The sequence below is a fragment of the Chiloscyllium plagiosum genome, chromosome 35 (assembly GCF_004010195.1).
Source record: "Chiloscyllium plagiosum isolate BGI_BamShark_2017 chromosome 35, ASM401019v2, whole genome shotgun sequence".
In the NCBI taxonomy this organism is placed as follows: Eukaryota; Metazoa; Chordata; class Chondrichthyes; order Orectolobiformes; family Hemiscylliidae; genus Chiloscyllium; species Chiloscyllium plagiosum.
In genome coordinates, this window is record NC_057744.1 from 37,936,547 (window position 1) to 37,963,430 (window position 26,884).

The 26,884-nt window shown below is 42.3% G+C and overlaps 1 protein-coding gene across 2 annotated transcripts in view; it reads left to right on the top strand.

Annotated features, from left to right (window-relative positions):
* barx2 (BARX homeobox 2) overlaps positions 1 to 26,884 on the top strand; it is a 115,612-nt gene that overhangs the window by 12,087 nt on the left and 76,641 nt on the right. For both annotated transcript variants that reach the window (XM_043676944.1, XM_043676943.1), the window contains exon 2: positions 15,353 to 15,629. In XM_043676944.1, coding sequence (XP_043532879.1) covers positions 15,353 to 15,629 — 277 coding nt within the window. The remainder of the gene's footprint in view (positions 1 to 15,352; positions 15,630 to 26,884) is intronic.

A 26,884-nucleotide genomic window follows, 5' to 3' on the forward strand; every position in this document is an offset into this window, starting at 1 on the left:
ATCTTGATATCATTCAGGACACAGCAGCCCACTCCATTGGCACTGCATTCACAAACATCCACTCCCTCCACCACTGATGCTCAGGAGCAGCATTGAGTACTCTCTACAAAATACACTGCAGAAAGTCATCAAAGATCCTCAGGCACACCTTCCAAACCCATGACCACTTCCATCTAGAAGGACAAGGGCAACAGGTACATGGGAACACTCCCACCTTCTGATTCCCGTCCAAGCCACTCGCCATCCTGACTTATAGGTCTATCAGCGTTCTTTCATTGTCAGTGAATCAAAATCCTGGAATTCTCTCCCTAAGGGCATTATGGAAAAACCCAGAGCAGTTAAAGGTGGCAGCCCACCATCACCTTCTCAAGGGACAACTAGGGATGGGCAATAAATACTGGCTAGCCAGCAATGTTCACATTTGATAAAATGAATTTTAAAAAAGAAACAGCCTACAGCCTCACTAGATATCGATCTGTCATGGGCCTTGTTTGATTATAGGACCACCCCTTATGCAACTACAGGGATAGCACTGGCAAAGTTGCTTATGGGTAGAAGACCCCAGACCAGGTCAACTGTGATCATTCTGGGAGGAAGGTGAAACAGCTTCAGGAATGCCAATGCCAGACATAAGACTCCACCAAGTGACAGAGACAGTTTGATATAAGGGATGAAGTTTGGTGTATAATTCACGGAAATGGTCCCACATAAATAAGAGGCATAGTTGACATGAGGTCAGGTCCAGTGGCATATAAAGTTCAGGTCGGTGCGATGGTCTTGAATAAGCATGTGAACCATATGAAAACTGCAAATTCACAAACAGTGTGCAACCAACACATGCCCTGCCTCTCAAAACCTTTGGAAATGCTCCTGGAACCTGTTGATTCACTGTCTCTGTCAATCATTGTTGAGTCCTCTCAGTCAATAGAATACGTGATGGAAGTAGCTGCCTCGATCCCTTTGCCAGAAGATAGTGAAAATGTAACAAGGTGCTCCTGGAACAAGAGGCAAACCTCTGTTATACACCGCCTGTTTCAGCGCTGAGTTGGAAGAACCTGACCCGGTGCTGAAGACTCCCAGGATGATCTCCAAGAAAAAGGACTTGCCTATGTTATTGGACTCAGATGGGAAGGTATATGGTGATTATAAAGAGGTCAGCCAGCTGGACATCATCGAATATGAGTTCCCTGATTAGAGTTGTTAATCTGGTCCAGAGAGGGAGCCCTAGCTGTCATAAAAAGGGTGAGTACTGGGGATACTGACACTCTAGTACCTGACCCTGTATGAATCATGTACTGTTCATGTATAAATAAAAGGTGACTTGGTGATGGCATACCAGCCTCTATGGAGTTATTTTAGCGATCCTTGCATTACTGGGCTTTGCTGATAAATTTCACTGTGGTGAGAGTGTGGTCATGATGCTTTGCTTGTTGTTAAAGTGTTGGTCATGTCACAGTGTTAGACATGTTATCATGGTACTGTGAGGCCATTGGGCATGTTGTGATGTGTTGAGTATGTCAGGTGTGTTGTGACAGTGATCTATGTGCTTAAGGTTATTGTGTATGTTGTCACATTATTGGTCATGTTGTCACAGTATAGGGCATGTTGTGTTTTCATAGTGTTGGGTATGGTTGTCACTGTGTTGGTCATGTTGTGATGATGTTCGTCATGTTGTCATGGTATCAGGTGTGTTGTCATAGTGCTTTTTATATTATCAGGGTTTCAAGCATGTTGTTCACAGTCTCAGGCATGGTATCATTGTGTCAAACATGTTGACTTGGTGTTCCAGGGTATTGGCCATGTTGTCATGGTGTTGTCACCATTTTCATTAAAGCAGCTGTTCATAATATGTGGCCTCAGATAAAATCCTGGATGAATATTTGTGCGCAATCCACTCTCCTCTAGTTGTGACTCCAAGTAAAGACAGGAGTGTCTCTACACACATTAGCCTACTTCTCAACAGATGACTGAACAGTGCAGTCCCAGCAATCAAACTTTAAATTTTCTTATGCTATGAAATCTTGAACTGATTTTTTTCTGTTTCTAATCCACAAACTGATGTCACCTCGATTGCAGTGTGTCTGAACTCAGTTAGCATAGCACCATGGGAGATGGCATTTACTTCCTCTGGTTTTGCCCAGTACAACTTTTTTCAAAGCCTTTACCCACTTTAAGGTCAGGGAACAGAAACATTGATCTGGACAGTTCTTCTCCAACACTGTAGTTGTGTTCCTTGTGTTCCCGTGCAACACCGTGTTATAGAAAATTGTGGAAAAGAAATAACGGGGCCTATGGGTAAAACAGAGTTAGGGCCGAACCATCAAAAATACCAGTAAAAATCAAAGCTAAAGTAGTAGTTAGCCCAATTACACAGTCCAAGTAAAGTTTAACCTGTTGTAACTGACCTGTTGTATGGTACTGTACAGTATAATTCATCAGAATCTTCACTTGATTACTCTTGATTGACATCTATACCTGTTGGCTGCACTATACAAGATAATGAGAGGCATAGATAGAGTCAATAGCCAGAGACTATTTCCCAGGGCAGAAATGGCTAACACGAGGAGTCATAGTTTTAAGCCGGTTGGAGGAAAGTATAGATGGCTGAGGCGGGTTCTTTACACAGAGAGTTGTGAGAGCATGGAATGCATTACCAGCAGCAGTTGTGGAAGCAAGGTCATTGGGGACATTTAAGAGACTGCTGGACATGCATATGGTCACAGAAATTTGAAGGTGCATACATGAGGATCAATGGTCGGCACAACATCGTGGGCTGAAGGGCCTGTTCTGTGCTGTATTGTTCTATGTTCTATGTTCTATGTTCTACATTTTAGCCAGTCTTCCAATGCCATCCAATGGTAACACTGCACAAGTCAGATCCCAGAATGAAACCTGCTTTCATCTTAAATTCATTTGCTAAGCGTCAGTTTTGTCAAGTTTTTCAGAGGGTTCACACCGTGATACTTGAGGATGTCTATCACCCTATTTTACAAAACCTGCCTGATTTATTACCTGCCCCACATCCTTTGGTGTCCCTTTCACACATTTGAGCACCATCATACCATATGCTGTTACCAAAACAACTCAGCACTTCCTGGACATCCCAGAATTCACCAACATCCGTGGTGCAGCATCATCTTTAAAAAGATACTTCGCACCCACACAAGAGCAGTCAATCCAGAGCAGTGGTTCCAGATATTGGCTCTGAACGTGACAGACCATGGAAAATTGGTGTCTGTTTTTGTGGGCAAGGACATGGAGATACTGCTGATGGGAATGGGGTGATGGAGAGGCAGGATGTCCTTTTCTCCCAGACCAACAGAGGATGCCATTCTATTGGAACCACACCCACCTGGACCAGGGTTACCGGGGAGGACAATAGGTGAATGGGGGTGGGAATGGAGGTGATAGATTAGATTCATTACAGTGTGGAAACAGGCCCTTTGGCCCAACAAGTCCATACTGACCCTCTGAAGAATAGTCCACCCAGGCCCGTTTCCCTCTGACTAATGCACCTAACACTACAGGCAATTTAGGATAGCCAATTCACCTGACCTGCACATCTTTGGACTGTGGGAGGAAACCCACGCAGACACGGGGAGAATGTGCAAACTCCACACAGACAGTCGCCCAAGGCTGGAATTGAACCTGAGACCCTGGTGCTGTGAGGCAGCAGTGCTAACCACTGAGCCAATGTGCCACCCATTAAAAACACCAACTCTCCCAAAGAGCATCCCATCCCCAATCTACATATCTCTGGACTGTGGGAGGAAACCAGAGCACCTACACACAGATAGTCACCCAAGGCTGGGATTGAACCTAAGTCCCTGGTGCTGTGAGTCAGCAGTGCGAACCACTGAGCCACTGTACCACTAGCTCAGAGAGGAGGGTGGGGGAAAGGTGGCAAAGAGTACAATAGGTGAATGGGGGTGGGGATGGAGGTGATAGATTAGATTAGATTAGATTAGATTAGAAGCTTTTGCCCGAAACATCGATTTTCATGCTGCCTGACCTGCTGTGCTTTTCCAGCACTACTCTGATCTAAACTTTGGTTTCCAGCATCTGCAGTCCTCACTTTTGCCAGGGGTTACCATCCAAGTGCAGTGCAATCTCAGCCATCTGAAGGAATGCACAGAATGTAGGAAGAAGATCAATGACCTTCTTCACTCTGCCACTTGTTACCTCTCTGCTACTGTACCCACCATTTCCTGCAACATCTTCCCCACTCACTCTCATCCTTGCTAACATCTGACCCTGACTAACCCTGAATCTCTTCTGCACAGCCTTTTCACCCCCTCAGGAGATCTCCACACATGCATCAAAACTAACAGGGTGCCACCCATCTTTCTCTCCCTCACCCTCCATGTGCAGAATTATCTGACTCTGAGCAGCTGACTGACCATGTCCAAACACTGATTCAGGCAAGTCTGCAGATAATCTTTAACATCTAAACATACTTTTAAAACAAAGAGAGAGAAAAGAAGTTCTTAATACAAACAACAAAGTCAAGTTTCAAACTGCTCCTCAATACTGTCCTTTTACCGTTAGTCAATTCCAGTGAAATTTCATTCTTATCCCAGCTCTTCAAGTTTTTAAATTAGTAGATTGCTCCCAGCAGCTTCCTGACCTAGGGCTGTAGAGACATTTTTATGCTGCTTTTCCAAGTCAACTAGCACAAACCTTTCACAAAGCTCTTCATGAGAAAGCGCATGAGCTGCCGATGTGGAGTCCAGTCCTCCGTGTACCGTGACACCTCGTGCCAGGGACGGGAGCGCGTAAAAGTGAATGGGAGTTTGCTTTATAAAAAAAGGTCAGCAATTCACAAATTGCATTATAGGCAATCACATTTAATAAGCCAGCGCTATAAGAAAACTGCCTGTATGTTGACATTCTCGGAATTAAGTGCAATGCGTGACTCCACACATAAGTATTGCCAGTGTACAGTGAAATAACTCCACAGAAACCAGTTCCCCATCACCAAGCCACCCTTCATTTACATATGGAGAGTCCTTGACACTGATCCAGCACCCTTAGAGCCAGCTCTCAGAGTGAACAGATCCTCTGACACTCCTGTTTATATATGTCAGCCATGACTCCCTGATTGGGTCAGATTAACAGCCCAAATCAGGGAATTCATATTCTATGAGGTCCACCTTGTTACAATCCCACCCCCTTTGAGTCAGAAAACATAGGCCATTTTTTTGTAGATCCTCCAAAGGGTGATTTAGAATTGGGCCAGGTTCCTCCAATTCTTCCTTTGACATGGGGCCATGTAAAGCACAGTAACTCCCCTCTTGTTCCCAGAGCATCTCAGAAAAAAGCCATTCTCCTCTTCAGGCAGCAAAAATGTCAAGGCGGCTACATCTACCATGTTCATCTCAGATTCTGAGATTCTTTAAAGTTTGATGGAGAGAGAAAACCCACAGGTTCCAGAACAGTGGGAAAGGCAGTTGAGGAGCTGGGCACATGGTGCTCCTGTGCCTTTTGCGAGTTTGCAGCTTTTATATGGTCCATGTCCTTGTTCAGGACTATTTGCACCTACCCAACGTTCATACTTCACTGGACCTGACCTCGCATCGAGCATCCCTCTTACACATGCAGGGCCAGTCCAGTGGTTCCTAAACTATATTTTGTCCCATGAAGCAAACTGTCTCTATTGTTTAGTGGATCTTGTATCCGGCATTTGCAAACCTAATGCCATTTCACCCTCCTCCCACCACTAAGTCCAGGAAAATCAGATTTAACCTAGTGTAGAATCTTCCCCCCATTGGCAACTTTGCTGGAGCTATCCCTGTAGTTACATGAAGTCCTGTAGTCCTACAGTCAAATAGGAGCCAGGACAGTTTGTATCTTGTGAAACTGTAGGTTTTTTCTTTAAGCCTCCCGTCAAAGTGTGGACTGCTCTTTTTGCCAGACCAGTGGATGATGGATGGTTTGGAGCTGTCCTTATGTGACAAATACCATTCAACTTTAGGAAATACTCAAATTCCCTGTTGGTAAATATTGGCTGTAATCTGTGACCAATGCTTCTGGGAGTCATTCAGTTTTTCTATCGTTGTCTCAGCGTTTGATGAATGAACTCTACTCACATCCAGCCATTTTGAGGGAGCATCCATAATGACTAAGGTCATTGAACCCATGGTTGACATGTATCCAAATCCAGGGTTTATCCTGCTATTCCTATTAAATGTGGGGGAGCTGCTGGCAGTAATTTGTGTCATTGTTGGCATTCTGGGCACTGCCCACCAACCCAGCTATATCTGCATCCCATTATGGCCACCAAATGTAGCGCCTTGCCAACATTGTCGTTTTGGAAACCCCTGGATGACCCTGGCAGAGTTCAGCTAGTATCTGATGGTGGCCTTTGCTCGGGACAATTACTCTTGCTCCCCATAATAATATGCCGTCCTCTACTGTGATCTGGTCTCTCCGGCTCCAGAAAGGTTTCCATTTTGGTTGTAATGACCTTTTAGTTTCCCTCATCACCACCAGCTGTTTCCGTTTTGCCAGGACCAGATCTTTCTGCATTCAGAGTCTGATATTGTCAGCTGTGACTGGCAGTGTCTCCAGAATATTTAAAACTATTACAGAATCTTCCAGTGGTGTTACCACTGGTTCTGTATCTGCATCAACATTCAGACATGTTCCAACTTGTAATTGTACGCACTTAGTATTAAAACTCACTATTAAATTTGGCCTGAAGCTATGGATGGCATTGCCTTGTCCACTTTAAGTAGACCTGCAGGGGTTGTGGTCCATTATTGTTAAAAATTTGCATCCATAAAGGTGGAATGTCCTGACTCCAAGTATGATTGGCAAACCTCTTTTTCTATCTGGGAGCATTTACGCACTGCATTAGCCAAAGTCCTGGATGCGTATACTATTGGGCACTCCTCTCCATTAGGCCACTTGTGAGCTCATACTACCCTGATGCCAGATGGGAAGGTATTGCATGTCAATCCCAGGTCTCACTTGGGATCATGGTGTGCCAACACCTTAGAGGACAATAGCTGTTTCTTCACTTCCCTGAAGGCAATGGCTTAGTTACGTAACCATTTCCAAGACTAATCCTTTTTTTAAGAGTTGATGCAAAGATGCCCAGACGGAGGCTAGGTTATGTGTGAAGTTTCTGTAATAGTTTACCAGCTCAAAGAGCTTCAGTACTGACATGGGAGCCAGGGTATCTGTAATCACCATTACTTTGTCTTCAAACAGGAGTAACTAGGTCTTATCAACTCCATATCCTAAATAGGTCACTTGGGATGCCTGGAACACACACTTTTCCCTCCTAATGCAGCTGCCTGGGAGACACGTCTAAGGAGCATGTCCAAATTCTCTAATGTAGGTGTGGCAGCGTTGGACTGGGGTGGACAAGGTCAGAAGTCAGATGACACCAGGTTATAGACTAACAGGTTTATTTGAAATCACAAGCTTTCAGAGCGTTGCCCCATTATTGGGTGAAGTGAGAGAGAAGCACACAGGCACAGAATTTATCGGCAGAGAGATCAATGGGCAGAGAGATCAAAAGATCATACAAAAGGTGTGAATAGAGTGTCGACAGACCAAATAATAGGTCTCTGCATGTGATAAAGAGTATCAGGCGGTGTGAGTAAAATGTCAGCAAGAGAAGGGATGACCTATAATCTGATTAAATGAGGCAGCAAGATAATTACAAAAACTTAAAAATAAGGTGGTGCTGGAATGATTGGAAGAACGTAATAGGTATAAAAGTGGCATCTCATGGTCTAATCGAAGCAATAAGTAATCCAAAACTGTACAAATTAATTGAAGTTGATAGATCATAACAATTTATCAAGGTGATGGTATCAAACCAGGACAGTAAGATCTGTAAACTCAGCATGACTGGTGGTGCCCATTCCGCAAACTGGACTAGTTTGACGATTCCTTCACTTTCCAACCTCGTGATTTCTGCCTCTTCTGTTGCCTACAAGACAAACAATATTGGGTGGGCTTCCTGGTCAACATGCAAGATGTGGAAGCGCCAGTATTGGACTGGGGGTGACAAAGTCCAACAGGTTTATTTGGAAGTATAAGCTTTCGGAGTGTTGCTCCTTTGTCAGGTAGCTTGCCGCTTCTTTTTAAAGGGGATGTTGGTATTGCTGTCTGGCTTGCATTTGTTGTACCCTGGAGAAAGTGGTGTTGAGCTGCCTTCTTGAACCTCTGCAGTGCATTTGGTGTAGGTAGACCAAAAATACCAACAGAGAGAGACTCCCAGGAGTTTGATCCAATAACAGTGAAGGAAAGTTGATATATTTCCAAGTCGGGAGTGAGTAACTTGGAGGGGAACTTGTAGGTGGTGGTGTTCCCATGTATCTGCTGCCCTTGCCTTTTGGATATAATAGTCATGGGTTTGGAAAGTGCTGTTTAAAAATCGTTGGCAAATTTCTACAATGCAGCTTGTAGGCTATACACAATGCTGCTACAGAGTGTTTATGGTAGAGGGTGTAGATGTTTGTGGATGTGGTGCCAATCCAGTGGGCTGCTTTGTCCTGGATGGTGTTGCACTTCTTGAGTTTTGTTGGAGCTGCACCCATCCAGGCAAGTGGGGAGTATTCCATCACACTGGTGCTTTTGTCTTGCTTTGGACAAGCTTTGAGGAGTGGGCAGGTGCTTACCTGCTGAAGGATTGCAAGCCTCTGACCTGCTCTTGGTACCACTGCATTTGTGTGGTGAGTCCAGTTGAGTTTCTGGTCAATGGTAAACCAGATAGTGATGGTAATGCCATTGAATGCCAGGGACAATGATCAAGTTCTCTCTTTTTTGGAGATGGCCATTTCCTGGCACTGGCATGGCATGTATGTTACTTGACGCTTGTCAACCTAAACATTGATATTGTTCAGGTCTTTTTGCATTATGAGATGGATTGCTTCAGTAACCGAAGAGTTGAGATTGGTTGTTTATTGTTCAATTATCCACGAAATTCCCACTTCTGACGTTATGATAAGGGAAGAATTGATGAAGCAGCTGGAGATGGTTTGACCTAGGACACTCACCTGAGGAACTCTGCAGTGATAAGATGACTGGAGCTAAGATGACTGAGCTCCAACAACTACAACCATCTTCCTACATGCTAGCCATGACTTAAATCAGTGAAGAGCTGATCCATGATTCCCTTTTGCTTTAATTTTGATGCCACAGCTCCAAGTGAAAGGGGATTATGAGCAAAGACTAGCACTCAGCAAAAATGGGAATCCCAAAATCTATTCTAGGCACATCAGTAGTAAAAGGGTAATAAAAGGACACTGATTAGGGAACAAAGAGGAAATTTACACATCGAGGCAACAGACATGGCAGTCTTAAATTAATTGGAGATGCCGGTGTTGGACTGGGGTGTAGTAAGTTAAAACTTACACAACACCAGGTTATGGTGCACCAGGAAGCTTCCAGATTATGACCTGGTGTTGTGTGATTTTTAACTAAGTATTAAATAAAGATTATCAAGGAGGAAAATTGCTACGTAGACCACAGTGATTGGAGGAAGCTTTGACATGAGAAGGATGCAAAATTGATGAGCAAATTATGGAAAGTTGACAAGACATCGGGACTGTATGAGATAAAAAAAGATATTGAAGGAAGTGCGTGTGGAAATTGCAGGAGCATTGGCAATAACCTCTCAATCTATCCACAAACCAGGTCTGCAATTCTCCATCTCTGGCATCTTCCAGTGAGTGCAAGGAAAGTTGTAGATTGTAGAAAAAAAGGAACATGGATAAAACATTGGCTGAGTGATAGGAAACAGAGTAATGGGCAATGGATATTTTTCAGGCTGGAGGAAGGTTTGTGTTGGGAGTTCCCCAAAGGTGCTATTACTTTTCATGATATATATTATTGATCTGGATCTTGGTGTGCATGGAACAATTTCAAATTTTGTGGATCATGTGAAACTTGAAAGCATTGTCAACTGTGAGGAGGATAGTGGGGAACTCCAAAAATTGGCAAGTTGGTGGAGTGGGCAGATGAGGTTCAGTGATGTGATGCATTTTGTTTGGAAGATCATTGAAAGATAATATAAAATAGAGGTTACAATTCTAAAGAGAATGCAAGAGCAGAGGTACCTGAGTGTATGTGTGCACTGCCTATTGAAGGTGGCAGGACATGTGGAGAGAGCAGTTAGTATATTGCACAGAATGTTAGGCTTTCTTATTAGGGACATGGAGTGCCACAGCAAGGGGTGATGATGAACTTGTCCAACACACTTGTTAGACCTTAGCTGGAGTTTGTGTACAACTGTAAGTGCCACAAAATAGGAAATATGTGAATACATTGGAGAGAGTGCATTGACATGATGTTCCGGGGTGAAGAAACTTCAGCTATGAGGATAGATTAAAGAAACTGTTTTCCTTGGAGAGAAAAGACTGAGAGAAGATCTGAATTAAGTTTTCAAAATTGTGAGCAGCTGGGCAGATAAACAGGAGAACCTGTTCCCGCTTGTAAAAACATGAAGGATAAGAGGGAACAGATTTAAAGTGGTTCGCAAAAGTAGATAATATGATCTGAGAAAAAAGGATTTTCACTCAGTGATTGGTTTGGATCTGGAGTATGCTGCCTGGAAATGGGATGGAGGTCAACTCAGTTGAGGCATTTAAGAGAGGCATTGGAAGATTATTTGTGTAAAAGCAATGTACAGGATTATAGGGAAGAGACACATTTGGACTTGTTCTCTCTTCAGGAAAGATGTGGATTAAGCTTTGAACCTGAATAAGTTTTAAAATTATTTTTATTCTTTCATGGGATACAAGCATTGCTGGCTAGGCCAGGATTTATTGCACATACTTGTCTCAGGCTTGCTGCAGTGCTCCAGTTCAGCTCAGCTCATTTTCCTCTTGGGAACTCTGTAGCCTGTTGGACTCAATATTGAGTTCAATAATTTTAGGGCTTGAGGCACATCTCCCATGTCCTTACTCCAACTCCACACACCAGGCCTTGTCACCACACAGTCTGCCATTACACCCACCCCATTGTTAGCCACTACTGATCCCCATTAGTAGCTATTCATTCTCCTAGGCTAACTGTTATCCATTCCATTGTCTATCCAACCGTTCTTCTCTCTTTTTGAGCTCTACCTCCAGCTATAGTTTGCTGGGGTCCACATACATAGATCCCTCAAAGTTGCCGCCCAAGTTGATAGGGTTGTTAAGAAGGTTATGGTGTGCTGGCTATCATTAACAAGGGGGATTGTTTTTAAGAGCCGTGAGGTTATGATGCAGCTCTATAGAACCATGGTTAGACCACACTTGGAATATTGTGTTCAGTTCTGGTTGCCTCATTATAGGAAAGATGTGGAAGCTTTAGAGAGGGTGCAGAGGAGATTTACCAGGACGTTGCTGGACTGGAGAGCATGTCTTATGAAGAAAGATTGAGGGAGCTAGATGTAGGGAGTGAATAAGGATGAGAGCTGACTTGATAGAGGTGTACAAGATGATGAGAGGCATAGATAGAATGGATAGCTGACCTCTTTTTCTATGGCAGAAATATCTATCATGAGAGGCATAATTTTAAGGTGATTGGAGGAAGGTTTAGGGGAGATGTCAGAGGTAGGTTCTTTACACAGAGAGTGGTGGGTGCGTGGAATGCACTGCCACCAGTGGTAGTAGAGTCAGATACATTAGGGACATTTAAGCAATTCTTGGATAGACGCATGGAAGTTAGTACAATTAAGGATATGTAGGTTAGTCTGATCCTCGAGTAGGATAGAAGGCTGGCACAACATCGAGGGCTGAAGGGCCTGTACTCTGTTGTCCTGTTCTATGTTCTATGTTCTATGTTGAGAGGAGACCACATTATGAACAGTGAATGTAGTAGATAGATTGAGCGATGGTCAAGAAAACACAACAACGCCTCTTCTTCCTCAGACAACTAGGAAATTTGGCATGTTCATAAGGACCTTCATCAACTTTTACAGATGCACCGTAGAAAACATTCAATCTAGGTGCATAACAGCCTGGTATGACAAGTGAAAGTTGTGTGCACAGCTTAGATCATCATGGAAACCAACCTCCCATCCGTGGACTCCATTTACACTGCTCATTGTCGAGGAAAGGCTGCCAACATCATAAAGGACACCACGCACCCTAGTCATGTTCCCTTCAACCTCTTCCATCATGCAGAAGATACAGAAGCTTGAACACACGCACCACAGGTTACAGGTCAGCTTCTTACCTGATGTTATTAGACTGCTGAATGGATCTTTCTAACTTCAAGCAATGTAGATTTTGCAAATGGTGATTTTGCTTTGTGCACATCCTTTGCAGCCGTAACCTTGTATTCCTTGCTCAGTCTAAGCACCCTATGATAATCGGTATGAACTTGTTTGTTATGATCTGCCTCTACTGTCAGAAAACAAAACTTTTCACTGTACTTGGGTACATGTGACTACAGAGCTGAAAAATGTGTTGCTGGAAAAGCGCAGCAGGTCAGGCAGCATCCAAGGAGCAGGAGAATCGACGTTTCGGGCATAAGCCCTTCTTTAGGAATTTACATGTGACTACAGTAAATCAAATCAAGTGCTACTTTGCCTAGAAGGTATGTTTGAGTTTTTGTGTGCTGACTTGGGAGGAAGTAAACAGGCGAATGTTACACATTTTACACCAGCATGGAAAGGTGCCATGGGGCTGTTGAGGGAGTGTTGGGAGTGAAGGAGGAGTGGACCAGTGTGGCCAGATGGGTTGCTCAAAATGATGGATTTCTGATGAATTTACGACAAACAGACAATAAATGAGGCATACTGGGAAATTGAGACAACCCTTGACCAGACTGACTGAATAAACATGCTGCAGAATCCAGACAAGCTGCAGCTACAGACAATACAATATACATTCGAATTGGAATTGAACAGGACAATCAGTATCTCAGGTTGTTTGCCAGGCACAGGGACATCTCACACCCTTATTTGGAGAGGGCTTCCTGACTTATGTGCACCAACACCTTCAGGAATGGGTGCCCAAGGACCACCCTGCCATTGACATGTCAATGCCTGGTTGGATCTGATTGAGCAGGATGATCGGGCTTGTTCGATCTATTGGAGGAAACTAAAGACTCTCCATTCAATGGCAGGGCTGAAACAACTACTAAGTATAAGAATTACCACAACACCATCCTCAGGAGCAATAATTTGAGACCAATCACTGGGAAGAGAAGACACCCCTGGGACTTCTGGGAGAAGAAGACCAGACGATCTTCGCCACGTGGATAGAGGCCAAGATCTATTGTGGTGGGATATGATCATCAGGAGTTAACTTAAAGCACAAAGTTGTTGATTAGTTCAGAGACGACTCACAGTGTCTTTACAAGATATAAAAGTTAAATACACATGACGCAGCACCAGGGTGTCCCAGAGGGAATGGCCCTTGCAGAATGCTGACAGGGGATGGGGGGGAGGGGGGTATCTCGATGGAGGTGGCAGAAGTGGCAGCTAATGATCCTCTGGATGTGAATGCTGGTGGGTTGGTAGGTGAGGACAAGGAGGACCCTAACCCTGTTGTGGGAGGGAAGAGAGGGGATGAGGATTGAAGTTCAGGAGATGGATCGGACCTGGCTGAGGGTGCTGCCAACTATAGGGAATCCTTGGATGAGGAAGAAGGTGGACATCTTGGAGGTCCCCTTGTCGAAGTTGGCTTCATTTGAATATGTATGACAGATTCAGAGGAACTGGTAGAATGGAATAGAATGGTATAGTGAAGATAACTGTGGGATAACTGTGGGAGTTGGTAGGTTTCTAATGGATATTGGTGGCCAGTCTATCCCCAGAAATGGAAACAGATGTTGAAGAAGGAAGGAAGGAGTCAGAGATAGACCAGGTGAAGATGAGAACGGGATGAAAATTGGAAGCAAAATTAATAAACGTTTCTAATTCTGGATGAGAGAAGGAAGCAGCATTAATAATATCATGGATATACTGGAGAAAGAGTTGTGGGTGGGGCTGGAATTGGACTTGAACAAGGAATGTTCCACGTATCCAACAAAGAGACAGGCATAACTGGGACTCAACACACCTTCCAAGTGAAGCAGTGCTTTACATGCATTTCACTGAGCTTAGTCTACTGCGTTTGCTGTTCACAATGTGACCTCTTCTACATTGGGGAAACGAACCATGGAATGGGTGACAGAGCACCTATGGTCTGACCTGTCTGCAGGATTCCTGCCTCCATTCCTGATTTCTGGCAATTTCTGCTGTCATTGAACAGAAACTCAACTGGACTCACCATATAAATATAGTGGACACAAGAGCAGGTCAGAGACTTAGAATCCTGCAGCAAGTAACTCACCCCAATGCCAGTTGACCATCTGCAAGGCACAAGTCAGGAGTGTGATGGAGTACTCACCACTTGCCTGAATGGGTGCAGCACCAACACCATTCAAGATGCTTGACGTCATCCAGGACAAATCAGCCCACTTCACTAGCACCATATCCACAAGCATTCATTCTCTCCACCACCTATTCTCAGTAGCAGCAATGTGTACATTTGTGCAATGCAGAAATTCTCCAAGGCTTCTTAGTCAGTACCTTCTAAATCCACAACTACTTGTATTTAGAAAGAGGAGGGAAGCAGATACAGAGGTACACTGCTATCTGGATGTTCCGCTCCAAAACATTCACCATTCTGACTTGGAAATATGTTGCCATTCCTTCAGTGTTGCTGGGTCAGCATCCTGGAAGTCCCTCTCTCACAGCATTGTGGGTTGCCTATGGTAAGTGGACTGTAGCTGTTCAAGAAAGCAGCTCAGCAGCACCTTATCTGGGGCAACTAGGGACGGGCATTAAATGTTGGCCTTGCTATTGCATCTACATCCCATGAATGAATTAAAACACGCACTGAAATCTAAACTGCAGTCTTGAAGGGATGTTGTCTGTTGCTGTTAGGATGCATACCCCAGCAGTGGGAAGTTTATGTCACTTTTTTGGAAGATGAAGCCAAATGTTATTGTTAAACCTCACCCTGCGGTTAACATCATCATCTAGATTAACCAGGTGTACAGCTCTCCCTGAATGTTCATGACTTTAGATTCCTGAGCCAGTGATTTAATGTCTTCTAGATTATCATTTGGCACCTTGAGATATTTTAAACAGTTAAACACAGTGCAAGGTGTTATTAAAGCCGTTTCTTAAATGCAAATGTTGGCTTTACTTCCTCCTGTTCTAAACGCTCCGCCTGTAAAAGGGAGACTGATTTCACCAATGGTAAACATGTCAATGACTGCCAATGAGATAGTTGACTGTGTCAGACATCACAGCTGATCCTGTCTTCTCCCAGTATCCACATAGCTGGCAGGACTATACAGAATGATGTTTGGGCTTTTGACTAACATTAATCCCTGATTAATGTTTTTGCAGGGTCATCCTTGAGCTCGTATCCATTGTTTTCAGCGACTCACCTTTCTCCAGCTCTCACAGCGAGGATTCCACATTACCTACCTCCTGTCACATCCTCCAGTAAGCCGAATGGGCCAGCTCCTGAGAATATTTCTCCATCCAACAGTGAGTGTGAAAGTGACCAAAGCATTCTTCGCCCCAAAAAGCCTCGCAGAAGTCGCACCATTTTCACCGAGCTGCAGCTCATGGGGCTGGAGAAAAAATTCCAGAAACAGAAATACCTGTCCACACCAGACAGGTGAGTGAATGGGAGCAGGGTGAGGGGTGGTAATTGAGAGAAAATGCGTGTATGAGGAAGGGAGTTCTCCAGAATGCAGCCAAGAATAAGAACTGCAAAGGGTGTGGTGTCTACCCAATGCCAGGATAAGAGATGTCTCACGAGGATTGAACAGGAAGTTGGAATAGAAGCTTGGAGAAACTGGTTGTTCTGGTCCATGCTGGAACAAGGGACATAGGTCAGAGCAAGAAGGAGGTAAGGGGAAAGAGGGTTTTTTCTTACCGTGGGACCGTGGAACTAATTCTGGGGTAGGAACAAGCTGCACCGATGGGACAGTTCCCACTTTAACCAGAATGGTAACTGTGTCCTGTCAGAGACATTAACTGGGGAGAGGAGAGGATGCAAAAGCTTTCAACTAGTCAGAGTGGAACAAGGGATCAACCAAAATATAAACAGGCTCTGTGTCAACAGAACAGGACAAGAACATGAGGAAAGAATACAATTATGGAAGACATTGAAGACAAAGCACCAAAACATTCATTGAGTTATAGGGTCAAACAGCATGGAAACAGACCCTTCGGACTAACTCATCTGCACTGACCAAACATCCCAATCTGACTTAGTCCTGCAAAACTCCTCCTATTCACATGTTCAACAGGAGGCCTTTGTAATGTTGTAATTGTACCCGCCTCCATTACTTCCTCTGGCAGCTCGTTCCATGCACGCACCACCCTCTGTGTGAAAAAGCTATCACTCAGGTCCTTTTTAAATCTTTCCCCTCTCACTTTACACCAATGCCATCTAATTTTGGACTCCCCCACCCAAGGAAAAAGATGGTGTCTTTTCACCCTGTCCATGCCTCTCATGATTATATGAACCTCTATAAGGCCAACCCTCAGTCTGCAATGCTCCAGGGTAAAAAGTCCACCAAATCAGCCTCTCCCTATAACACAAATCCTCCAATCCCAGCAATATGCTTGTAAATCTTTGCTGCACCCTCTCAAGTTTAACAATATCCTTCAAAAATGATAAACATAAATTTATATCCTATTAAAAATCATAAATATTTCTGCACAGGAATTTACACAGAGTCCATAATCAAACAGGGAACTGGAGACTAAATATTACAGGTTGTGGCATATTTGGAAAGATGGAGAAGAAAAATGGGGAGATGGAGTTGCTTTACTTAATCAGGATAGCATAATGACAGTGGGAAAAATGGGCACAGTTCTCAGCAAGACAAAAGGATAGACATAAAATTTTGATAAAGGATCAAAAACAAATACATGCAGTGCGGCAGAGCATCTAACAATGGAGTGGAAATGGAGGAAGAAGTTAAGTAAAATAGAATAATAAGACTTTGTTCAAATCCGCTGATCTAAGTTGGATGCGTGCAGGGGGCTGAGGGGGTGGGGGGCTGTGGGGACAAATAAATAGAGTTCCTAGGATGTGTACAGGACTCCTTTCAAACCGAACGTTTGAAAAGTGCAACAAGAGATGGCTCACTATTGAATCCGGTAATGAGAAATAAACCAGAGCAGATTGAGAAGTAGAAGTAGGAAAATATCTAGACAGTGGTGTCCATAATATTAAAGCTGATAGAGAAGGACAAAATTATGAGGAAAATGATTGGAGAAAGGCTGAAAACAGGAGCTTATACTGGCAAACAAAGATATACACCATCAGTAGAAACTATAATAAACCTTCAAAATGTTCCAACCAACCTCCACTGCCATCTAGAAAGACAAGGACATCAGATATATAGGAATGCCATTACCATTTCCTCCAAGCCACTCATCATCCTGAGAAATATATCGCCATTTCTTCAGTGTCATTCAGATGAATCTTGCAATTCTTTCCCAAATGGCATCATGGGTCTACAGAGACCAAATGGACTGCAGAAGCTCAGGAAGATGGCTCACCAGCACTTTCTCATAGGTAACTAGGGATGGGCAATAAAGGCTGGCTCAGCCAAGATGTCCAAATTCTATGAATGAATAAAATAAACAGGTAAAATAGTGTTTTAATATATTGTGGGCAAAATAAAAGAAAGAATACAAGACAAAAAAGAAAAGAATAACAGTAGTGAGACTCCATTGATAAATAATGATATAAAGGAATGATTCAGGTTTAAAAATAAGGCAAAAAGTGAGTAGGTGATTGGGGGACGACAGTACACGAGAAAATAGAAAGATTATGGGAGAAATAAAAATAAAAGCACAATTAAGAGGGTAAATGAAATATTTTGCAGGCATGTCAATTAAAATAATGAAAGCTGCGAAGGGAATCCCACAAATAATAATAGATAGGTGGTAGAAATATGAAATAATTATTTTGTCTGAGTAATTAATAAGGAGGTAGAAAAGGTAGATATGTCAGTAATTGATTAAATGAGTAATTACATAAATGTATTCGTACTCAAGAAGGGGATATATTGATTAAACCAAACAAACTCTGAGGATAAAGACACGAGGGATGAGATGGACTACACGGGGTAGTTGAAGTAAATTTTCATTTATTTGTCTATAGACTGTGGGCATTTATTGTCCAACCTTAATTGCCCAGAGGGCAGTTAAGAGTCAACCACACTGCTGTGGTCTGGAGTCATATGTAGGTCAGAGCAGGTAAGGATGGCAGTCTTTCTCCACTAAAGAACATCTATCGTTGAAAGAATGTTATATTCAATTATTAAGTAAAAGCAGCATGTTCAGAAAATCATAATTAAATCAAACTGGATCAGCATGGCTTCATGAAAGGGAAATCATGACAGAGTAATTTATTAGAGATTTTTGAGGAAGTCTCAACCAGAGTGGATAAAGGGGAACCAGTAGGTGCATTGTATTTGGACTTCCAAAAGACATTCAATAAGATACCTCACAAAATGTTAAGCTTAAGGTGTGGGAAATATTGCCATGGATAGAGAATTGTTAACAGACAAGAAAAACAAATGGGGATAAGGGGTTCTTTTTCAGGTTGATGACCTGAAACCAGTGGTGTTTCAGTGCTGGGTCTGAAACTGTTTACAATATATATTAAAACCTTGGACAAAGGAAGCAAATATACTGTAGCCAAATTTGCAGATGTTAGAAATATAGTAGGAAAGACAAGTTGCTTGAGGGATACACACAGTCCACAGAGAGATATTGATAGGTACGTGAGTAGGAAAAATGTTGTCAAATGGAAGATATTGTCACTCAGAGACATGGTCACAATACCTTCTACAGAGTTGCAATGTGCAAACTGTCCAGTTGAAGTGCTACGTTTGAGGAAGTTGACTGTAGATGGGTGCTGAGAACCAGTCAGGAGTTGTAGCTGTGTGTTTGTTGCCATTGTTTCCATAGTGATGGTTGTTTGTGTAATACACCTGACTTGACAGTTAATCCCTATCTATACAGGACAGAGAGGAACATTTTTGTGGGTTTAGCTAATGGTCTAGTGATACAATGAAACTATTCAGAGCATCCCCAGTGATTACATTTTACACGAGCTGTGACTGATACAACTAATTCAGAAAATCCACTCCTTAAGTACTAGCGAAACCTGTGTAAACCACTATTTCAGTCTCCTTAGAAAAACATGAAACCTTTCGTTCACACTTTCCTGCTCTTGCTTGCACTGATTTACAGAAGCAGCAAAGAGTTTTGAGCTTGTTCCACTGTTAGAGGGCTCCATTTTAACTTGGTCTGGTGGCAAGATCTGAGAGTCAAAACAATTTTAATTTCGATGGCATTTTCTGAGAATTTCAGAAGGGGCCACTTTTTGGTTTTCAGTGGCTCCTTTGGTACAAAACTTTAAATTAAAAATCAAGCTTTTCTTGAAACAGGAATTTGCAAACTCACTCTAAGCCTCCAAATCATAGAATTGTTATGGTGCAGAAGGAAATCATTCAACCTATTGTGTCTGCACTGGCTCTCCAAGTGAACATCATCATTCAGTCATGATGTGGAGGAGCTGGTGTTGGACTGGGGTGGACAAATTTAAAAATCACACAACACCAGAATGTCCCATCGTGTACCCTGTGTGAGAACCTCTCTGACTATGTTGAAGGCATCTTGAAACCCATTGTATAAGGGACCCCCAGCTCTGTCACAACACTACAGATTTCTTACAGAAACTCAGCACCCAGGGACCATCAAATCTCCACTTAGCTCCAAGGAAATCAGTCTCAACTTCTGAAATCTATCCTGTTAACTGAGATTTCTCATTTCAGTTAACGAAAGGTTTCATATTTTTCTAAGGAGACTGATTATTCTTGGAAACTTCTTCTGCACACTTGCCACTGCCTTCATATCTTTACTACAGGATAGTGCCCAGGACTGCTCGTATTGCTCCTGGTGAGTTCTAACCAGCAGTTTATAGAGGTTTAGCATAACCTCTTTGCAAATGCCTCTGCATATGTACACACAGGTGTCTCTAATCCTTATATCAATTACTTTACATTGATGCCTCCTGGTTACTGACCTCTCTTCCAATCTATAACTATACCTCACCTGCCTCTATTTGTATTACCATATATTAATATCAATAATTAGACTATTAAAACTTCCTTCAGCTTCCACTGTCTCCTATCCAATCTTTTCTTGGATGTAAAATACTCTCTGTTCTGGCAGCATCATCTTGAATCTCCAGTGTACCCTTTCTGATATGGTCACATGTGTCTTATCAAGTAAGGTTGGCAGTAGCTGTAGATTCTTCACAAATGACAGCAAGAGACCTCTATGAAAAAAGTCAAAAAGATGAAGGCTGTAAATGTAAATGTTTAGGGAATTGAAATCAGAGAAGGTCCTTGAGGAATATAAAGAAAGCAGGAAAGAACTCAAACAAAGACTAGGAGGACTAAAAAGGACCGTGAAATGCCTTTGGCACTAGGAAGTCATATGACACCAGGTTACACTCCAACAGGTTTATTTTAAATCACAAGCTTTCAGGGAGCTGCTCCTTCATTAGGTGAAGTGATACTTCTGACTTTGTCCAGCCCAGTCCAACACCAGCACCTCCACATCTTAGTAAATAGGATTAAGGAGAATCCCAAGGCATTTTAAATGCATATTTGGGCGGCATGGTGGCTCAGTGGTTAGCACTGCTGCCTCACAGCACCATGGGACCCAGGTTCGATACCAGCCTCAGGTGACTATCTGTGTGGAGTTTGCATATTCTCTCTGTGTCCACGTGGGTTTCCTCAGGGTGCTCTGGTTTCCTCCCACAGTCCAAAGATGTGTAGGTTAGGTGGATTGGCGATGCTAAATTGCCCATAGTGTTAGGTGCAATAGTCAGAGGTAAATGTAGGGAAATGAGTCTGGGTGGGTTACTCTTTGGAGGGTTCGTGTGGACTTGTTGGGCCAAAGGGCCTGTTTCTACACTGTAGGGAATCTAGCCTAATATTAGAGCCATTGTTCATTCATCACCCACCATACTGATCCTCCACCATTAGAATTCAATCGTTCCTTTTGCCAATAGCTTTTATATTTTTTCACCTTTTAATATCAATACTGTTTCCTTAAGATGGGAGCCATCACAACAGCACAACATGCATGAAGTTGAGAGTGTAATGCGCACAACCACTTCAATGAGACAAAGCAAGAGAAGGCAGAGGGATGGGGATGCTGAGAGTATCAAGGCGTAGATTAGGGGGAGGATGTGCATAAGTGGGTACCCACATTGACGTTTGCTTCTACGCATCTCCCGTGAGGTGGCATGGCTGCTCACCATATGCCACTTAACATTATTTTTGTATTGCTGAAAAAGGTGGTCACAGATAGTCATTTTTTGCCCACAGATGTTGATTAATTGATTACTTATTTTTTGGTGTGGATAGCAGAGTTTGCGAAAACTGATTTCACAAATACACAGGAATGACTGTATAAAAGTTGGCAAGCCATGTTGCAGCTGTATAAAACTTAACTTTGGTCATGTTTGGAGTATTGTGTGCAGTTCTGGTTGCCACACTTTAGGAAGGGTATGGAGGGGTGAAAAGGGTGAAAAAGACATTTATAAGGATGTTGCCTAGATTGGAGTGTATTAACTATAAGGAGATGTTGGGCAACATGGATTGTTTTCGCTAAAGCATCAAAGATTGCTTCTATATACTGATAGACGTATGTAAGATTATGAGAGGCATGGATAGGGTGGATTTTCTAGGGGGCATAGGTTAAAGCAAGAGTGAAAAATTTAAAGGAAACGTGCAAGCGAAGTCTTTTACACAGAGGATGGTAGGTACATCATGATCAGCAGACACAAAAGGTCAAAGAGCCTGTTCCTGTGCTGTCATGTTCTATGTTCTAAAAGCTAAACACTTTGGAACCTAGCAATCTTAAATCAAAACAGAAAATGCTGGAAATACTCAGCAGATGTGGCAGCTTCTGTGTAGAGTTAAATATCAGACAACACCAGATTATAATCTGTTATGAACTCGGCCAGAACCCTCAAAAAACTCTTTTAGCAGTTAGCCCAGATCATAACTTTGCTATTTGTTTAGCTAGGTGTATAGTGGATATTCCTGGAGTCGATTGCCAAGTTTTAAACTAATAAACTTTAATTACAAAATTACAGAATGAAACACAAAGAACTGAAAATAGAATACCCAATAAACTTATCCTATCCAAACCCAATTTAATGATGTTGTTCTGAACACACACCCTCGCTCATACACAAGCTCTCTGTCATACTCTCACATACATCCCCCCCCCCTCACACCCGCCCATGCTCTTTCTCACAATCTTTTCCCACTTTACACACACACACACACATGCACATATAAGTTTTTTGGGGTGAGTTTGTATTTGCAGAATTACATTTTATTTTGCTCAAAAGCTGCATGAATCCATTTAAGATTCTGTAAATCCCTTTTTTAGGAATAGAATCAGTCTGAACATTGAAGCACAGATAGACAGACTTTAACCTCACACATATACATTATCTGGGCTGACATGGCACCTATTGTTAAAGTTCACTTGAGAATGTAACTTTCAAAAAAAGTTCTGGGATTTACGTATGAAAGAACTGGTCATTCAAAAAATTGAGAGAATTAGCAAGCAATCTAGGTCTTTTTCAATATGTCATTTCAGTTGCAACACACTAATCTTCTGCTGTAAATTAGATTACTTACAGTGTGGAAAGAGGCCCTTCGGCCCAACAAGTCCACACCGACCCGCCGAAGCACAACCCACCCAGATCCATTCCCCTACATTTACCTCTTCACCTAACACTACGGGCAATTTAGCATGGCTAATTCACCTGACCTGCACGTTTTTGGATTGTGGGAGGAAACCGGAGCACCCGGAGGAAACCAACACAGACACAGGGAGAATGTGCAAACTCCACACAGAGAGTCGCCAGAGGCGGGAATTCTGCGTCTTATAATCTTATACTCCACAACTACCTGGTGAAGCAAGTGCTTCCAAATAAACCTGTTGGTTTATAACCTCGTGTTGTGTGATTTTTAACTTTGTACACCCCAGTTCAACACCGGCACCTCAAAATCTATGCAGAGCAACTGAGTTAATGCTTCATGTCTGATGAAAAGTCACTGTTGTAAAACATTAACAACAGTAGGATTTCCAATAAGTAGTTTTGAAACAAAAGGATGCCCTTATATCCTTTTGATCGTCTCTTAATCGAAACAGGTTCACATACTTTTAAAAATTATTTAATGGGATTTGGGTATCACTAGTTTGGTCAGCATTTATTGCCTATCTCTAATTGTCCAGAGAGTAGTTAAGGGTCAAATACCTGTGGGTCTGGAGTCACATGGAGCTTGGATCAGGTAAGGATGGCAGATTTCTTTCTCTAAAGGGCAGTCGTGAATCAGATGGGTTCTTCCTGACAATCAACAATGGTTTCATGGTCATCATCAGGCTCTCTTTTCCAGATTATTATTGAATGCAAATTCCACCATCTGCAGTGGCTGGATTCAAACCCACATCCCCGACATGTTACCTGACTCTCTGGATAATAGTCTATTATAACCATAGGTTACAGTGCTGCAAATGATAATGCAAATGACAATCTTTAGACAGGAGTCCTGAAAAAAGTCACCCTTAAACATATCAATGATGAATGTACTATCTTTGTTCTACCTTTAGTATGCAGATACTTCAATGCAAAATTACATTTTAGAAAAAGTATAAGCAATTACACAAGTCTTCATGCAACGTGAATAGTTTTTAAATTATAGGGCTACAATAGGAAATGGGAGAAAGTGAGGACTGCAGATGCTGGAGATCAGAGCTTAAAAATGTGTTGCTGGAAAAGCGCAGCAGGTCAGGCAGCATCAAAGGAACAGGAGAATCGACATTTCGGGCATAAGCCCTATCATGGATAGGGTGAAAATATCAAATACAAGGTGGCACAGGTTTATGGTGAGAGTTGAAAAGTTTAAAGGAGATATGCAAGGCAAGCTTTTTACATAGAGGGTGGCAGGTGCCTGGAACACGCTGCCAGGGGGGTTGGTACAAGCAGAAATTATTGCACCATTTTAAACATATTTAAACTGAGACATAAACAAACAGGGAAGAGAGGGATATGGGCCATGTGCAGGCAGATGGGATGAGTTCAGAATGGCATCATGGTCAACACAGACAAGTTGGGCCGAAGGGTATGTTCCTGTGTTATGCTGTTCTATGGTCTATATATCCCACTGGCTTCTCTATTCCCAAATCGTCTTCCTGTAATAGGATTTGCATCTACCCCTCAGACACTAGCATTAATTGCTACCTTGAAGAGTTTGATGAAACTTGATGACAAAATACAATAACAGGCAGGCAAATGAATTTTAATGATGATATATTGTGAGGTAATGCAATGAATCAGGAATCCAATACTTTCAATTTGAAATGCTTTGTCCTAGGACAAGGAATGTATATTATAAGTAGTGTATATTATAAATATTGAGGAACTGAAGAGTAGAACATGCAGTGTGGAGGTAATTTGAATTGTATTGCAGATTCTGTAATTCTCAAGTCAAAATATTTCATAATATAATTTTACAAATTTTATGAGTATTGTTTATGTTTGGAAATAAGTTGAATGATAAAAGTGCATAAATTACTAAAGTTTAATAAAGTCAAAACAGAAAGGAAATAAAGTACTGGGGTTTATTTCTGGAATGATGAAGATGAAAAGCAGAAAGATTACATTAAACTTGTATGAAAATTTGATTAAATAAATGTGGAGTATTAAATGTTCACTTCTCCACCTCCTGATGCAGCCTGCTTTGCTGTGTTCTTCCAGCCTCCTGGTTGTCTACCTTCCATAATACTTCGGCCTCCCAATTACTGCGTGGTTATGACAGCAGTGGAGAAGGGAGAAAAAAAGTTGACAGGAAATGATACTAGAACTGAAATGTATTGAGAAAGATTAAACAAGAGGTAGATAGAATAATGAAGAAGACATTTAGTATACATAACTTTATTGGTCAGTGCATTGAGTATAGGAGTTGGGAGGCCATGCTGCAGCTGTATAGGACATTGGTTAGGCCACATTTGGAATGCTACATGCAATTCTGGTCTCCCTCGTTTAGAAATGATGTTGTGAAACTTGAAAATATTTACAAGGATGTTGCCAGGGTTGGAGGGTGTGGGCTATAGGGAGAGGCTGAATAGGCTGGGACTCTTTTCCGTGGAGCGTCGGAGGCTGGGAGGTGACCTTATAGAGGTTTATAACATCATGAGGGGCATGAATAAATAGATATGGGTGGGGCAGTGTTAAACTAGAGGACAGAGGATTAAAGTGAGAGAGGAAAGATTTAAAAGGGACCTCAGGGATAATGTTTTCATGCAGAGGTTAGTGCTTTTATGGAATGAGCTGCCAGACTAAGTGGTGAAACCTGGTACAATTACGACATTTAAAAGGCATCTGGACGGTTATATAACTAGGAAGCGTTTTAGAGGGATATGGGCCAAATGCTGAGAAATGGGACTAGATTAATTTACAATATCTGGTCGGCATGGACAAGTTAGACCGAAGGGTCTGTTTCTGTGCTGTACATCTCTATGACTCTATGAGATAGGAATGTTTTTCTCTAGATAATAAAGAACTCAGGAGTGACTTGATACTGGCCTTAAAATGATGAAAGGATTTGAGATTGGTAAATGTAGAGAAGATAATGTAACTTTTTGGATTATCTAAACTTGGGGACCATGGATATAAGATAGTCAGTCATAAATCAAATAGGAATTCAAGGGAAAAGAATGGTTAAAATGTGGACAAAAACAAAATATCTGGGCAAGTAATTCGAGAAGACATTGCGGGGTAATTAAAGACTGAAGACATCTGAAATAAAAACAGAAAGTGCTAGAGGAACCCAATCTCTAACTCCACCTCAGTGTGTACTCTAATTACCCCACAATCTCTAACTACCCCTCAGTGTGTATTCCAATTACCCCACAATCTCTAACTACCCCTCCGTGTGTACTCTAATTACTCCTCAATCTCTAATCATCCCTCAGTGTGTACTCTAATTACCCTGCAATCTCTAAAAACCCCTCAGTGTGAACTCTAATTACCCCGCAATCTCTATCTATCCCTTAGGGTGTACTCTAATTACTCCACAATCTCTAACTACCCCTCAGTATGTACTCTAATTACCCTGCAATCTCTAACTACCCCTCAGAGTGGACTCTAATTACCCCACAATCTCTAATTATCCCTCAGGGTGTAATCTAATTACCCCGAAATATCTAACTACACCTCAGTGTGTACTCTAATTACTCTGCAATCTTAAGCAACCCCTCAGTGTGTAATCTAATTGCCCAACAATCTCTAACTATCCCTCAGTGTGTACTCTAATTACCCCGCAATCTCTATTTATCCCTCAGTGTGTATTCTAATTACCCCACAATCTCTAATCATCTCTTAGTGTGTACTCTAATTACCCCTCAATCTCTAATCATCCCTCAGTGTGTACTCTAATTAGCCCGCAATCTCTAACTACCCCTCAGTGTGTACTCTAATTACCCCTCAATCTCTAATTATCCCTCAGTGTGTACTCTAATTACCCCTCAATCTCTAACTACCCCTCAGTGTGTACTCTAATTACCCCACAATCTCTAATCATCCCTCAGTGTGTACTATAATTACCCCGCAATCTCTAACTACCCCTCAGTGTGTACTCTAATTACCCCACAATCTCTAATCATCCCTCAGTGTGTACTATAATTACCCCGCAATCTCTAACTACCCCTCAGTGTGTACTCTAATTACCCCTCAATCTCTAATTATCCCTCAGTGTGTACTCTAATTACCCCTCAATCTCTAACTACCCCTCAGTGTGTACTCTA